The following is a 14,039-nucleotide window of genomic DNA, read 5'->3' on the forward strand; positions in this document are numbered from 1 at the left end:
TCGTCCCGTCTTGTTCGCGCAGTTTATACCCTTTCTGTTCATCATGAACCAACTAGCCCGCTAGTACGTCCTTCTTCATTATACATTATGCCCAGAAGTATCAGGCAGCAGATTTCAGATGCAGTAGCACTTGTTACATACGTTTCTGTTAGCTGGCTGCAAGATGAATGCTTGATACATATAATACAAGCGGCTTGATGGCACACAGATGCCCGCTTGTTGAAGTAGCCGCACCACCTTTTCTGGGCTGGCTCTAGAAGAACAGATGGCAGCAGACAACAGTGCGTTTCCAGCTGCCTTTTTTTAAACTTGGACTGGCTAATTCATGTCAATCTGTGCTGCTTCATGCATACTGCTGTCACATGAATTGGAGAGCCAGTGACTATTTTTAAAACTTTACAAGCTGCCTGGTACTGCCTGCAGACTTGAAACAATTCCAAGTTTTCCTTAAAGATGATGAATTTTCTCTGAGAGCGTGCTGGTGCGCTTGGAGTCACAGAACCTCTGCAAAAATATAAATAATGTTTGGTGTAAGAAATCCACAAGAGCAGTCACAATTACAATTGTATCAGAAACTGAGTATACTATTCAGAGATAATCACTGCTGGAGTTAATGTTTCAGGCTGAACTGAAATTTAAAAAAAAACACACAAAAATGACTCGTCACGTGACAGTTCATAGGTGTCATCAAAAGGAACTTCAAAGGAGATGATGGCTCGACTGCTGAGAGTGACAATGCATGTTGTTGAATCAGTGGTGTTGAACACCTTATGGTGAAACCTTCTACAACAAACTCAAATGATGTGTTCAAGATATCTTCAGGTGTGCCATCTGCTTGCCATTTTGTGGTGCATGCTTCAGGGAGCAACACAGGCTCTGTCTGCGTCCATTCATCATTTATGGCTTTGATCTGGAAGCTGGCCTGTACACCTGAGAGAAAAGTGAGGCATTTGCAATAACACTAGGCATGGTAGCACTTAATTCAGTAATGCAAATCCAAGCAAGTTGTCAAGGCCCTGATAAAACAACCAACGACCAAATAAGCTATGCACACACACTGCGTCACTCTATTGCAAAATATCCGACTTATCAACCAGAATTAAACTCCTATAAATGGCGATCAAGTTATGCTTGCAATTAAAACTTTTACGTATACACTTCTTTTCATCCATAGCAATGTTATCATGCGTCTGTGAGGGGGCAATGACAAGCCTGCAGTAGCCGTGGTCTATTATGGGACTTGTTGCAAGGAAATGTTTGGGTGAAATTGAAGCACTCGTGCATCAACATAAAACCTGGTCAGTCAGCAAATGTTTTCACATACTTTCTCTCCAGTGTTCAGAGTAGGACCTCATAAGCCAAGCGGAACTGGTTAAGGAACACCTTTTTCCACATTTGCACCAATTCCAAGGATAAATGAAGTCTGGTCTGTAGGCATCTAGGTAAAAAGTAAATTTTGAGCACTATTACTTTTTCATACCAGACCGCACACATAAAGTTTAAAATCTTACGTTTCAGTTTGAAGTAGATGAATCTGTGGTGCAGAAACATCAATTGGATCAGCTTCTTCAGGTTCGATTAGGTGGTCTTGAAATATGCAGTGATGAACTTCTTCACCTCATTTATTACCTGTATATCATTTCACCGGCAACTTACATAACCTGTTATCAGCAAAGCACAACTTGAGATCAGTGGCAGCCTCTGCCAACAAGCATAGGTCACACCCTGCCACACTACCTGTTGCAAAAAACCACTGTGAACATATGAAGAAACACCTTTGAGAAATGAATTGATTTTTTACAGCTCTATATCGGTTCAAGTAGACTACAGAAAGGTTTATGCTGTTATGACTGTGTTCACACATTGCAGCCAAAAGAAGAAATCAAAAGGTTGACATTTCAGACAATGCATCGCGCATTGATGTAATTTCTTTCACCTTTTTTGTTTTATTTTTGCCTGTTTCGGGTGCGCGGGTAAGTCGTTAGAAACAAAAAGGGAGAGCTTGAAAGCGCGTTTCATTTGCTTTGGCTCGTCAATAGACGTTGCGGTTAGAAAAACGGGAACGCTCGCGTCGCAGTGATGTACCGTTTACATGTTCTAATTCCCTTTGTTTTTCTTTTTTTTGCTAACAGATAATGTGGCAGAGCGCGGAGCAGGCTACTGTCCCGCTGAAGTAAACTTCGTCGGCTTGCGCGAACTATCACCGACCTCCCGCTTATTTTTATTTATTCATTTCCTAATTTATTTATTCATTCAATACTAGTGGCAAAATGTTCGGCTGCCAAGGTTGCAGCAGTGGTTAGAATGTGTTGTAAGACATGGTCGTACTATGGCGACGAAAGAACAATGAAATATAGAAACACTAAATAGAGTAATACAATGAATAATCAACGCTTTCCTCTCTTATCCTTTCCTCGTTTCTCCTTTCCACCCTGCTCATCTTCTTTTATTATCGACACGCCGCGCGGTCGATGGTAGCGCGATATAATTAAAACGTGGCAAGGCTGTAGGCAGCGCCAGAGTGCAAATAATTGCAAATAATAACCCCTGCTTTAGAATTCAGTTTTCTCTCCTCCGCACAGCCCCGCTCGAGCCGTCGACGTGCGCACATGAGCCCAACAGGCGAGAGCACAGCGAGCGGCTGCTGGACCATTACTCGTGACGATGGCTCCTTGAGAAAGAACAGCGGTAAAAGCATCACAACCTCATTGATGTATTAAGTTTGATAGGCTCTTGAAACTATAACTTGGGTATCGCAACAATCTTTCATTTCCCGGCCAATGCGTAAGTATTCAAACAACGGTACTTACTTCTACCTATGTTTTTCCTTGAGCGCCTGCCACCGTCGGCACTGCGTCGCATCCTAACCGTTGCTGCTTGTAGCCAGCGGATGCAAGAGATTGTGGTGACCCTTCGAAGGCGTCTCGGGTGAAATGCGTCGAGCACACCCACCGATTCGACTGCTCCGGAACCCCCAGAGCTTGCATTCACATTCTTTTCCGCTCATTCTGAGCAGGAAATCTGTGGAAGAACGCCCCACGAGCGACTGCGATGCTCGAGCAGCCTGGGACTGCCCAGCTTTTCTTGCTCGTAGCAGCGCGAAACGCAAAGCAGTTTCACCAGCTGAAGAGATGCGATCTTGCCAAGAAAGCACAAGCAGCACAAGGCTACGAAGAACTACGAGGAACAGATAGGTGACGCAGCAGCCCATAGCAGGCTAAGAACAGGCTATAAAGATATATAGAGGGTAGCCATAAGTGCTCTATGCTCGGTCGTAGGATGTGTACAGAGAGGCGCAAAGTCCTTCGATGCAAAAAGATAGCCAGAGCCTCCGGTGGTGTATTTTTATTTTACTGCTTTAGAGCACTTTTATTAAGGCAAACAAGTTGGTTTTGTTAATATAATATAAAACGCAAAAACTTGAAAAAACGTGTCTTTATTAACACAATCTGCAATATATCTACTGTTTGTCCAATTATCAAGCTCCCACCAAGTGATGTCATAACCACTGCTAAAACCCGCCACTGTATGGTGGCACCATAAGTGCCACGAATTTGTTTTTGCGAGCTAATTAAAATATTAAAGCCGCAGTATACGCGGTACGACCGATGCTAATAGCGTCACTATAACTCATTCTACGCAACCAACCGGCAAAACAATGCACTGAAAATGTGTTTCGGGGCCCCTTTAAGGCTCGCGTTCGAACTTAGTTTTCCTGAAGTCGAAAGTCGAATCAAAGGCATGTTGCAGGTTTTATTAGTGCATCATGATTCTGGAAGGTCCTATCCATTGCGAGGACATGCCGCGTATTCGCAACGGAAATACGATGTCAACATTTCTCGTAATAGATCAGGTTGTCGATTTAACACCCACGAATGCATTACTCGCAATTAATAAGCAACCTGGTATTACGTTTTAAGCCCTTCTGCAACTGCAGCTTTCATTACTCTACATAACATTTTATTTAGCTGTGCGTCGGTCTCGATACACCTGAGTGCATTGTCAGGTAGCGCCCGTATGCTGTATACGCCCCGGTTCGGAATATGGAGGGGTCGAGGTTCACTTACTTTCGGCCCCGGTAGTACATGTCCATCTACGATCAATTAACCCTCTTAAACTGCAGGCTCTGCAGCACTGGGATGATCTTTAAGAACGTGGCCGCAAGCACAAGCTGAGACTACGAAAACGTCTGGAGTTGTGCGAACGTGAGGCACAGCGGAAGCGTTCGTCAGCTGCGAGTGTATCCTCAAGTGCGACCTAGTTGTGCCGAGATGAAACAGTTGAGCTAGCACTGAGAAGCGATCGCCTGTCATGATAAAGCGGTCAGATGCAAGAGAAAGGCAAATTATTATGGCGGAACACGGGCATTCGAGAGCAAGTTTAATGCCAAAGTGTTGGGCTCTACGTATTCAGTCAGTGACACACTCTCGAAGTCGCTCCGGCTTTTAGTTGTAGATGCAACGCTGACCGCTTAATTGATCAAAATGATTATATGCGAAGGGAAGTGACCAGATGGCGGTATATTTCTCTCTTTTTTTGCGGAAACAATACGTCATTCGGACCTTGAAAATTGCTATTCTTGTAAATAGTACAGGCAGGGCCAGAAGACCGTACACTTGACAGCAGAAAACAAAGTGAAGAAGCAACGGGGGAGACTCAGGGTGTCTGAAATGCCTCAGCAAAACATTCTCTACAATGGCGCCCCGGCCTGGAAAGCCCTATAAACGGGTGCAGCTCCTAATTGACTGGTTTCGCAACAAAATTTCACACCCCTGTGCTACTCTGGGTTGTGCTGGCTGCCCCAACAGCTCTTCGCTGAGCCCTCTTTCCAGCGACCACGGGGGATATGTTCCAAGTGAGCGAGAACCCACTCCCAGCCAATGAAACTTACTGCCATTTCGCCATCGCCAGCATCAAAGAATACAGAAGGGTACCTGTTTTTGGTAGGTAATGTGTCGGTGGTGGGAAATCAATACTGATTACCAGAATCAATTCGTCACCTGCTGAATTAGATCCATATCCGCCCAAGTGTCAGTTTGCACAACTCTTCCTTCTGCTTTGTTTGTGAAACATGTGGAGGTGAGCTAACAGTTAATCATATTTTATACTCATGCGCAAAACATGGAAAAATTGGACAAAAATGTTTTCCTCAATTTTATAATGGACATATTCCTTTACACCCAATCTTACTCTTCGAAGAAGATGCAACTGTCGACATATTATCTGTGTGACTTTTTACAAGAAGGAGGTTTCTTAAACTAACTCAAACATCTTACCTACTGATTCGCTTCATTTTTTTTTGTACACCTCAGCTAGCTTCTGATTCCTAAGAAGGAGACAGAGGTTTTGTTTTACTGGTTGAAAAGCTCAGCATCCTTGCTCAGCCAAGGATGCCTACTGCGACTACGCGACCTTCTTGAAAGCTTTTATATTAGACATTCACAAAATTTGTTTCTTCCTTTATCATTATGTAATACAAAACAATGTTTTACGCCCTCTACACCACTTAAAATTAATATTTCTAAAAACTTCTGCAGAAAATTTTCTTTACCTTGAGTTTGGTGCATGATGGCCTGAGTTGCCTATGTGCCATAAAACAACACATACACACATACATACATACATACATACATACATACATACATACATACATACATACATACATACATACATACATACATACATACATACATACATACATACATACATACATACATACATACATACATACATACATACATACATACATACATACATACATACATACATACATACATACATACATACATACATACATACATACATACATACATACATACATACATACATACATACATACATACATACATACATACATACATACATACATACATACATACATACATACATACATACATACATACATACATACATACATACATACATACATACATACATACATACATACATACATACATACATAAGGCTAAGCTGAATGGCCATGTAAGAAAGGCGTGCCCGAGCAGTCCACACTTTGGCCGTTGCTATTTTAGGTCCGAGTTTGTCATCTGGACCTAAACTGGTCTTTCCGAGCCGATAACTTGCGGTCAGAGATATCGCGAGCTATTGGAATGGTTTGAAAACTAAATGAACTTTTACCGTACTCGATGAAAAAAGGTTCTCTTGTAATCTCTCCTATTTTCAAATCAACCATTGTCTTTTATAGTGTTTCATGATCGACAAAAGTAATCTATTTAACGTTAAAGGGGAGGACACTTATTTGGTAGAAGATAGATACATAAAACTGCTTAATGATCATTTTTTATTTATTGATTTGGTTTGCATGGTAGCATCGTTTGGCTGCAGTCACCTGTTTGTCGCTGGTGACAAAAATAGGGCGGCGAAAGAGGGCGTCTTATTTAGTTTGCAAGTACGTTTTATTATATATGCTTTCAAAGAGCAATAATTGGTGTTCCACTGGAAGAACCTAGCCTGGCATTAAGATTGTGAGTAAAAGAATAACTGTGCTCAGACAATCTGTTATCGGTGGATAGTTTGGGTACCATAAGATCAACTTTTTCTGCCCGCGCAGGGTTGAATGCGGAAGCCTGTACGACTCCTGGGCCTACAGCGAGGATTTATATTATCACTCTGATTATTGCCTTCCACTTTTTCGCATTTGTTTCAATCCAGCACATTATTGCACCTAAAACGTCGTTCCATTTATTACCGAGTAATGGTGGCTGCTAGAACGTACTCAGGACAGCGTATTGCCCGTACGGAGACGTAGCGTTTAGCGAAGTATACGAATAGCATCGGCAAGGCTGGCTGTGCAGAACTACTTACTCAGTATCGGTGTGGAGAGGCATTGTTCTCTTCATCGGCACTCACCATTCAGGCCTGGGGGCGTTCATTACGGGAGACTTTCGATAGGTGGCCTCTAGTAATTCGATCCATCGAATGCAGGTTGTCGTTTCGTTCTCTATCTACACGGCCCACAAGTCCTCTTAGGCTAACGGCAATTTCGTTTTAGCCAGGCACACTGAGTGCCGCCGAGGCACTTAGCGTACCTCAGGCCAGAGCACGACGAGTTCGTGGCCTTAGCGGAAACCCGACGTAGATCTTGCCGTTTGTCTTATTTCGGGAGTTCACGCGATGTAGTACTGCGTGGCCTACGGATACTGCTGCATTAAGGCAGCTGTCGTTGTGGCGTTTCGGTTGGTGGCGGTCGTGCTGCTGTGCGCACGCGGCGTCGTAGAGGGGGCTCGGATGGAGGTGGCGACGGCGGAACCGGCGACACATCCCTGGCGTCCACCGACGCTGCGCCTTCGAGAACGCTGTTCGGGAGGACCAGGCGGACGCCCCACTTGTGGCGCCACTGCATGAGCGCCCGGTGGTGGCGGCACACCACACATACATACATACATACATACATACATACATACATACATACATACATACATACATACATACATACATACATACATACATACATACATACATACATACATACATACATACATACATACATACATACATACATACATACATACATACATACATACATACATACATACATACATACATACATACATACATACATACATACATACATACATACATACATACATACATACATACATACATACATACATACATACATACATACATACATACATACATACATACATACATACATACATACATACATACATACATACATACATACATACATACATACATACATACATACATACATACATACATACATACATACATACATACATACATAAGGCTAAGCTGAATGGCCATGTAAGAAAGGCGTGCCCGAGCAGTCCACACTTTGGCCGTTGCTATTTTAGGTCCGAGTTTGTCATCTGGACCTAAACTGGTCTTTCCGAGCCGATAACTTGCGGTCAGAGATATCGCGAGCTATTGGAATGGTTTGAAAACTAAATGAACTTTTACCGTACTCGATGAAAAAAGGTTCTCTGTACTCTCTCCTATTTTCAAATCAACCATTGTCTTTTATAGTGTTTCATGATCGACAAAAGTAATCTATTTAACGTTAAAGGGGAGGACACTTATTTGGTAGAAGATAGATACATAAAACTGCTTAATGATCATTTTTTATTTATTGATTTGGTTTGCATGGTAGCATCGTTTGGCTAGAGTCACCTGTTTGTCGCTGGTGACAAAAATAGGGCGGCGAAAGAGGGCGTCTTATTTAGTTTGCAAGTACGTTTTATTATATATGCTTTCAAAGAGCAATAATTGGTGTTCCACTGGAAGAACCTAGCCTGGCATTAAGATTGTGAGTAAAAGAATAACTGTGCTCAGACAATCTGTTATCGGTGGATAGTTTGGGTACCATAAGATCAACTTTTTCTGCCCGCGCAGGGTTGAATGCGGAAGCCTGTACGACTCCTGGGCCTACAGCGAGGATTTATATTATCACTCTGATTATTGCCTTCCACTTTTTCGCATTTGTTTCAATCCAGCACATTATTGCACCTAAAACGTCGTTCCATTTATTACCGAGTAATGGTGGCTGCTAGAACGTACTCAGGACAGCGTATTGCCCGTACGGAGACGTAACGTTTAGCGAAGTATACGAATAGCATCGGCAAGACTGGCTGTGCAGAACTACTCAGTATCGGTGTGGAGAGGCATTGTTCTCTTCATCGGCACTCACCACTCAGGCCTGGGGGCGTTCATTACGGGAGACTTTCGATATGTGGCCTCTAGTAATTCGATCCATCGAATGCAGGTTGTCGTTTCGTTCTCTATCTACACGGCCCACAAGTCCTCTTAGGCTAACGGCAATTTCGTTTTAGCCAGGCACACTGAGTGCCGCCGAGGCACTCAGCGTACCTCAGGCCAGAGCACGACGAGTTCGTGGCCTTAGCGGAAACCCGACGTAGATCTTGCCGTTTGTCTTATTTCGGGAGTTCACGCGATGTAGTACTGCGTGGCCTACGGATACTGCTGCATTAGGGCAGCTGTCGTTGTGGCGTTTGGGTTGGTGGCGGTCGTGCTGCTGTGCGCACGCGGCGTCGTAGAGGGGGCTCGGATGGAGGTGGCGACGGCGGAACCGGCGACACATCCCTGGCGTCCACCGACGCTGCGCCTTCGAGAACGCTGTTCGGGAGGACCAGGCGGACGCCCCACTTGTGGCGCCACTGCATGAGCGCCCGGTGGTGGCGGCACACCATGAGGTAGATGTGGGCGATGCACATGAGCCCCGCCAGCACCATAATGATGCCTGTGAGCACACAGCCCAGCACCGGCGAGATGCCGCTGAAGGCCTGGACCGCGAAGAGAAAGGCGGACACCAGCAGCAGGATGGTGCCGAGGAGGGATAGCAACATCTCCACTAGGATGCACCAGAGATTCCCCTGCCTCCTCGGTTCGCGGATCCAGTCCAGGATGCTTATAGGCGGCCGTTCGACCTGCGCAGTGGTTGTAATGGTTGTGACAGCAGGTTTAACCTAATGCGAATGCGTCTCATTCTACCAGCCGTGTGAAGTAAAACGCGAAGAAGGCAGTAACAAATTATTAGCTGCTGGAGGAGAAACACGGGTGGCGACCGCAAGCGCTTCCGAAGAATAGTTGGTCTTCGCGCCTTATCAAACGAAGTCTAACTTAATAAGGTTTCGCTAGCTGCATTGTCCTGGTCGCGTTTATTTTACATATTAAGGCTTAAAGAACACGAGCGGATTAGTATTTAATTTAAAGTAAATGGACATAGGCGCAAACCATTCCAAAATCGACTCTTGAGTCAACGGTTCCTTTATTCAAAGCCAACAACATTGCTCGCCCAGAAATGACACATTGAAAAATCTGTTCGCCTTCTGGCCCTGATGTGGCGCTTTTGATATGTATATATCGCTGGCGTGTGCCATGGTACGGGCTGTTTTCATCGCTGCCAAAAATTTCTCAATAAAACAGCCCCTTGAGAAGAAGCACAGAGCAATAACTTGTCTGCTCTTTTATTGTGGCATGTCGCTAGTTATTAGACACCCACTTCTACTCTTTGCACATGGGGAGAAGGCGTGAAGGCTGCCGTTAAAGAGCGAAGAAAACGTAATAGGAGCCAAAGAATGCCTCTAGCGCTTAAATGAAGGAGGCATTCGTTTAGCTCATTGTCCGGCTAAGCAGTGTACTTATACAGAAAAGCCGCACGTCGCTTAGCGCGTCGCAATGAGATTGTGTATCAGAATAATAGAAAGTTCATACACACCAGAAAAAACAAATCCGTAAACCTGAGGGAAAGCGCTGAATAAACTGCCGGTCTGCTGCCTGCATGCGGCATTGCTGTCGCTCGCTGTGTGGGATGCTTATTATAAGTAGGCTAGCTAGAAAGGAGTAGGTGACGCGACCGGGAGGCGAGTGGCGCTCCTGCGTTTGCCGCATGGTTTAATGCCTTGCGTAGGCAGCGCCGCTCTCTGTAGTGCGAGGCACTGAGCGCGCAATGCGCTGGGGCATGCTGGCCGCGGGTAAAAAATTCTGCATTCATTTGAGTTCAATTTGAGTGTTTCCGCACGTATTAGCTAAAACCGGAAGTGAAGAATTCAGTTTTCACAGTGACTGAAGATCTATTGTTTTGGTTAGCGAGAGCGATCGACTGCCGCACTACACTGGCTAGAGAGGAGTGTCGCGATTCTCAGACGACGCCAGAGCCCGCGCGAGTTAACGAAAGAAGGAGCGCAACAGAAATAAGCAGCCATGAACGCCAGCAACCAAAACCAACTTTAGCTCGGAACAGGTTCCTAAATACGCCTGAAACGATAGTTCTTCCGTTAATTTTTGTGGAGTTTCGGACTTTTCGCGACTAGCCTGTCAGCGAAGAGCGCTTTAGGAGTACGAGGGTTAGTCACACTTTATTCTTGCTGTCCCTTTATCGCAGTTGTAATGACGTAGTAGAGCAGCTGCTGCGAAGGGGAGGAGGCATATGAGCACCCCGATGGATGGATGGATGGATGGATGGATGGATGGATGGATGGATGGATGGATGGATGGATGGATGGATGGATGGATGGATGGATGGATGGATGGATGGATGGATGGATGGATGGATGGATGGATACGGCTGAACCCTTTACATCGGGCGGTGGCTCAAGCCACCTAGCCATGTCTTGTGAAATTTTACTCCTGTCTTGCTTTTAGCCACCAATCAGATAACCTTCGCTTGGTTACTTCTAACCTCTTAAAATCCACTTTCCCTTCACTATCCCTAAACCCCAATGCCTTGGGTAAGTCAGCCCCGCTGCCTTCCACTGTAGGGTGAAGCCCTTTACAGAAAAGTATCAAGTGTTCAGCCGTTTCCTCCTCCTCTCCGCACGCAATGCACAAAGTGTCTATCTCCTGGTACCTGACTCTATACGTCTTAGTCCGCAAAACTCCAGTCCTGGCCTCAAACAACAAAGAACTTCCCCTACAATTATCATAGATATTTTCTTTGACAATTTCCTGTTTAAAGGTCCGGTATGTTTCTAGTGCCGATTTCGTCAGCATCCCTGTTTTCCACAAAGCTCTCTCTGTTCCTTTAACCTTTTTCTTAACCGATAATTGCTGATTTGCCCCCTTACTACTGTCCAGATATTTGCTTGTCAATTTTCTAGTTCGCTTTCTCCATTTCGTGTCAACATTCTTTATATACAGGTATCTGAAAACTTTCCTAGCCCACCGCTTTTCCTCCATCCTTCTCAATCGTTCCTCAAATGCTATCTTACTGCTAGCCTCTCTGCTCTCGAAAGACGCCCATCCCATATCACCCTGTACCCCCTGATTTGGTGTATTGCCATGTGCTCCCAAAGCTAACCTCCCTACTCCCCGTTGCCTAATTTCCAGCCTTGCTTGAACATCTGGCCTCATACACAGGACCGCATTCCCGAAGGTAAAGCTAGGGACCATTACCCCTTTCCAGATCCCTCTTACCACCTCATACCTATTGTAATTCCACAGTGCCCTATTTTTCATGACAGCTGCATTCCTACTAGCTTTATTCATTACATATTTTTCATGCTCTGTCAGATACTCAACACTGTTATTTATCCACACCCTAAGATACTTGTACTCATTCACTACCTTTAGCACGAACTCCTGTATTCTATGCTCGCCGCCCTCTTCATTAAATGTCATGACTGCAGATTTTTCCTTACTATACTTGAAGCCTAATCTATCTCCCTCTGTACTGCATATGTCTAACAACTTCTGCAGGTCTTCCTTGTTGTCAGCCATTATCACTATATCGTCCGCATATATTAGTCCCGGTAATGTCTGTTTAATCAATTCCCCTTGCTTGAAAAAAGATAGGTTGAAACCTAGTCCGCTCCCCTCTAGCTTGGCTTCCAAACCTTGCAGGTACAACATGAACAACAAAGGGGACAGTGGACATCCTTGTCTAAGCCCCCGCTGTATCTCTACAGGCCCTGATACATTTTTTTCCCATTTTATGAGCACTCTGTTACCTCTATATATATCTTTTAAAAGATTAATTACTCCATTTTCCCATAAATTAGGGGTGATGCCCCTGGTGGTGAACGGTGAGAGAAACAGAATAGAAAGCTCCTTCTAGGCAATAAGCAAACACTAATTATTGCATGTTTGATATCAACTCTCCTATAGCGCGTTCAGCAGACTTTTTTTATGGTTAACGTCTCATGAGACGCTTTTCTCTCTCGAAAGCACTTCTTCGTAGCGACGCGAGATGATCTAGGAACGCTTTAAAGATTCTTAACAACAAAACTAATGCTCAAATCGTCGTTTTCTGCCGCTTTTTTGAGCAACTGTGCAGTCGCGGAACGCCGTAGAAAGGGTAAACATCTCATGTACATCAGGGATAAGTGGGAGCACCACTCACCAACACAGGGAAGCTCACGCCGATAAATACGGGCCACGAGTGTATTTTCATGCGTAGATAGCGGCTTCGAAGAACGTTCTGCTTATGTCAAGGAATAGTAACAAAAGCGCACCACGAATTAGCCTGCATGCTGTCTCTGCAGATCACTTTATCTCTTATCCTGTGCAGTAGAAAATAGACGCGTGACTTGTAAACTCAGGACAGGCACGGTTCACCATACTCTGATGATTCCCGCTGCATGATACAAATGTGGCTCTCTAGGGTTTCTAGTTCTACCGTTAAACGATAAGTAGTGTCACCTGACTCTCACTGTCGCCTGTCCTGGCCGCAGGCTTCAAACACGGCAGCTGAGACCTGCTACAGCACACAGCGCGTACCACAACTATCCTTCGGGTTAGCACAGATTTCAAGGCTTCTGTTTGTACAGTTACGAAAGAGTGCAGAGATATCGCACTAAAGCTTCAAAGATACTTCCACCGGGCGTACAAAGCAGTCCAGTGTGGACTAGCAGGGCGTGAATGCCCAGAACACCTGGCTACAAGGTGTGCGAAGGCCGCGCGACTTGTTACCTCGAACTGGTACGAGCAGATGCTGCACTCGTCGGTATTCCTGCGCGACAGCCACTCCTCCAGACACTCCTTGTGGACGAGTCCGATGGTGCCGCGGCAGTTGCAGGGCGACAGCAGGCTTCCAACATGGGAGCCGCGAAAGGACATGCGGCACGTCCTCGACTTCTTCATGGTGGACGTCTCGTCCGCGTTTTCGGAGCCGTCGTATGCGTCGGCGCTGGTGCAGGCCTGCGCGGAACACGACAAGCCCTTTTCGGCGCGCAATTCCGACCACGCCATGTTTGTTTCGCCGATGGTCAGCGTTGGTACCGCATTCTCCGACCACTGGCCCTTGGCACCTTCCTAAAAGCCCCTTTCGATTTGCTCTTCCTTTTCTTCCTCATCGCTTAATGTCACGTTCCCCATTAAACAAACGTACCGAGCTCAGACAGAATTGCTCGCGCTTTAAGCCATAGACACCTCGAAAGTGTGCCTATGGGAATTGGTTTTGGCAGTTGGACGCTTGCGAAAGTTTGAACCGCAACTGGCGAAGACCTTTTATACAATTATGAAAAGGCAAAAACTTGTCATTTTAGATCGGACAAGCTTTTATTTTCGGATAGCCACAACTGCACTGTCAAATCCAT

At 45.2% G+C, this 14,039-nt stretch overlaps 1 protein-coding gene and 1 long non-coding RNA gene across 2 annotated transcripts; both read right to left on the reverse strand.

Moving 5' to 3' along the window:
• Positions 1 to 374: 374 nt before the first annotated feature.
• On the reverse strand, positions 375 to 3,095 carry LOC144095039 (uncharacterized). Its single transcript, XR_013306678.1, has 3 exons — positions 2,811 to 3,095; positions 652 to 930; positions 375 to 504 (listed from the first exon to the last, which is right to left on the reverse strand). It is a non-coding gene; the product is annotated as an uncharacterized LOC144095039 (long non-coding RNA).
• Positions 3,096 to 8,285: 5,190 nt separating this feature from the next.
• On the reverse strand, positions 8,286 to 13,770 carry LOC144095040 (uncharacterized). The gene is made up of 2 exons (XM_077628853.1): positions 13,414 to 13,770; positions 8,286 to 9,431 (listed from the first exon to the last, which is right to left on the reverse strand). The coding sequence occupies exons 1-2, from the start codon at positions 13,690 to 13,692 to the stop codon at positions 8,973 to 8,975; spliced, it is 738 nt and encodes a 245-aa protein (XP_077484979.1). The 5' UTR covers positions 13,693 to 13,770; the 3' UTR covers positions 8,286 to 8,972.
• Between the last annotated feature and the right edge of the window lie 269 nt (positions 13,771 to 14,039).

This window comes from Amblyomma americanum, chromosome 6, assembly GCF_052857255.1.
Source record: "Amblyomma americanum isolate KBUSLIRL-KWMA chromosome 6, ASM5285725v1, whole genome shotgun sequence".
NCBI lineage: Eukaryota > Metazoa > Arthropoda > Arachnida > Ixodida > Ixodidae > Amblyomma > Amblyomma americanum.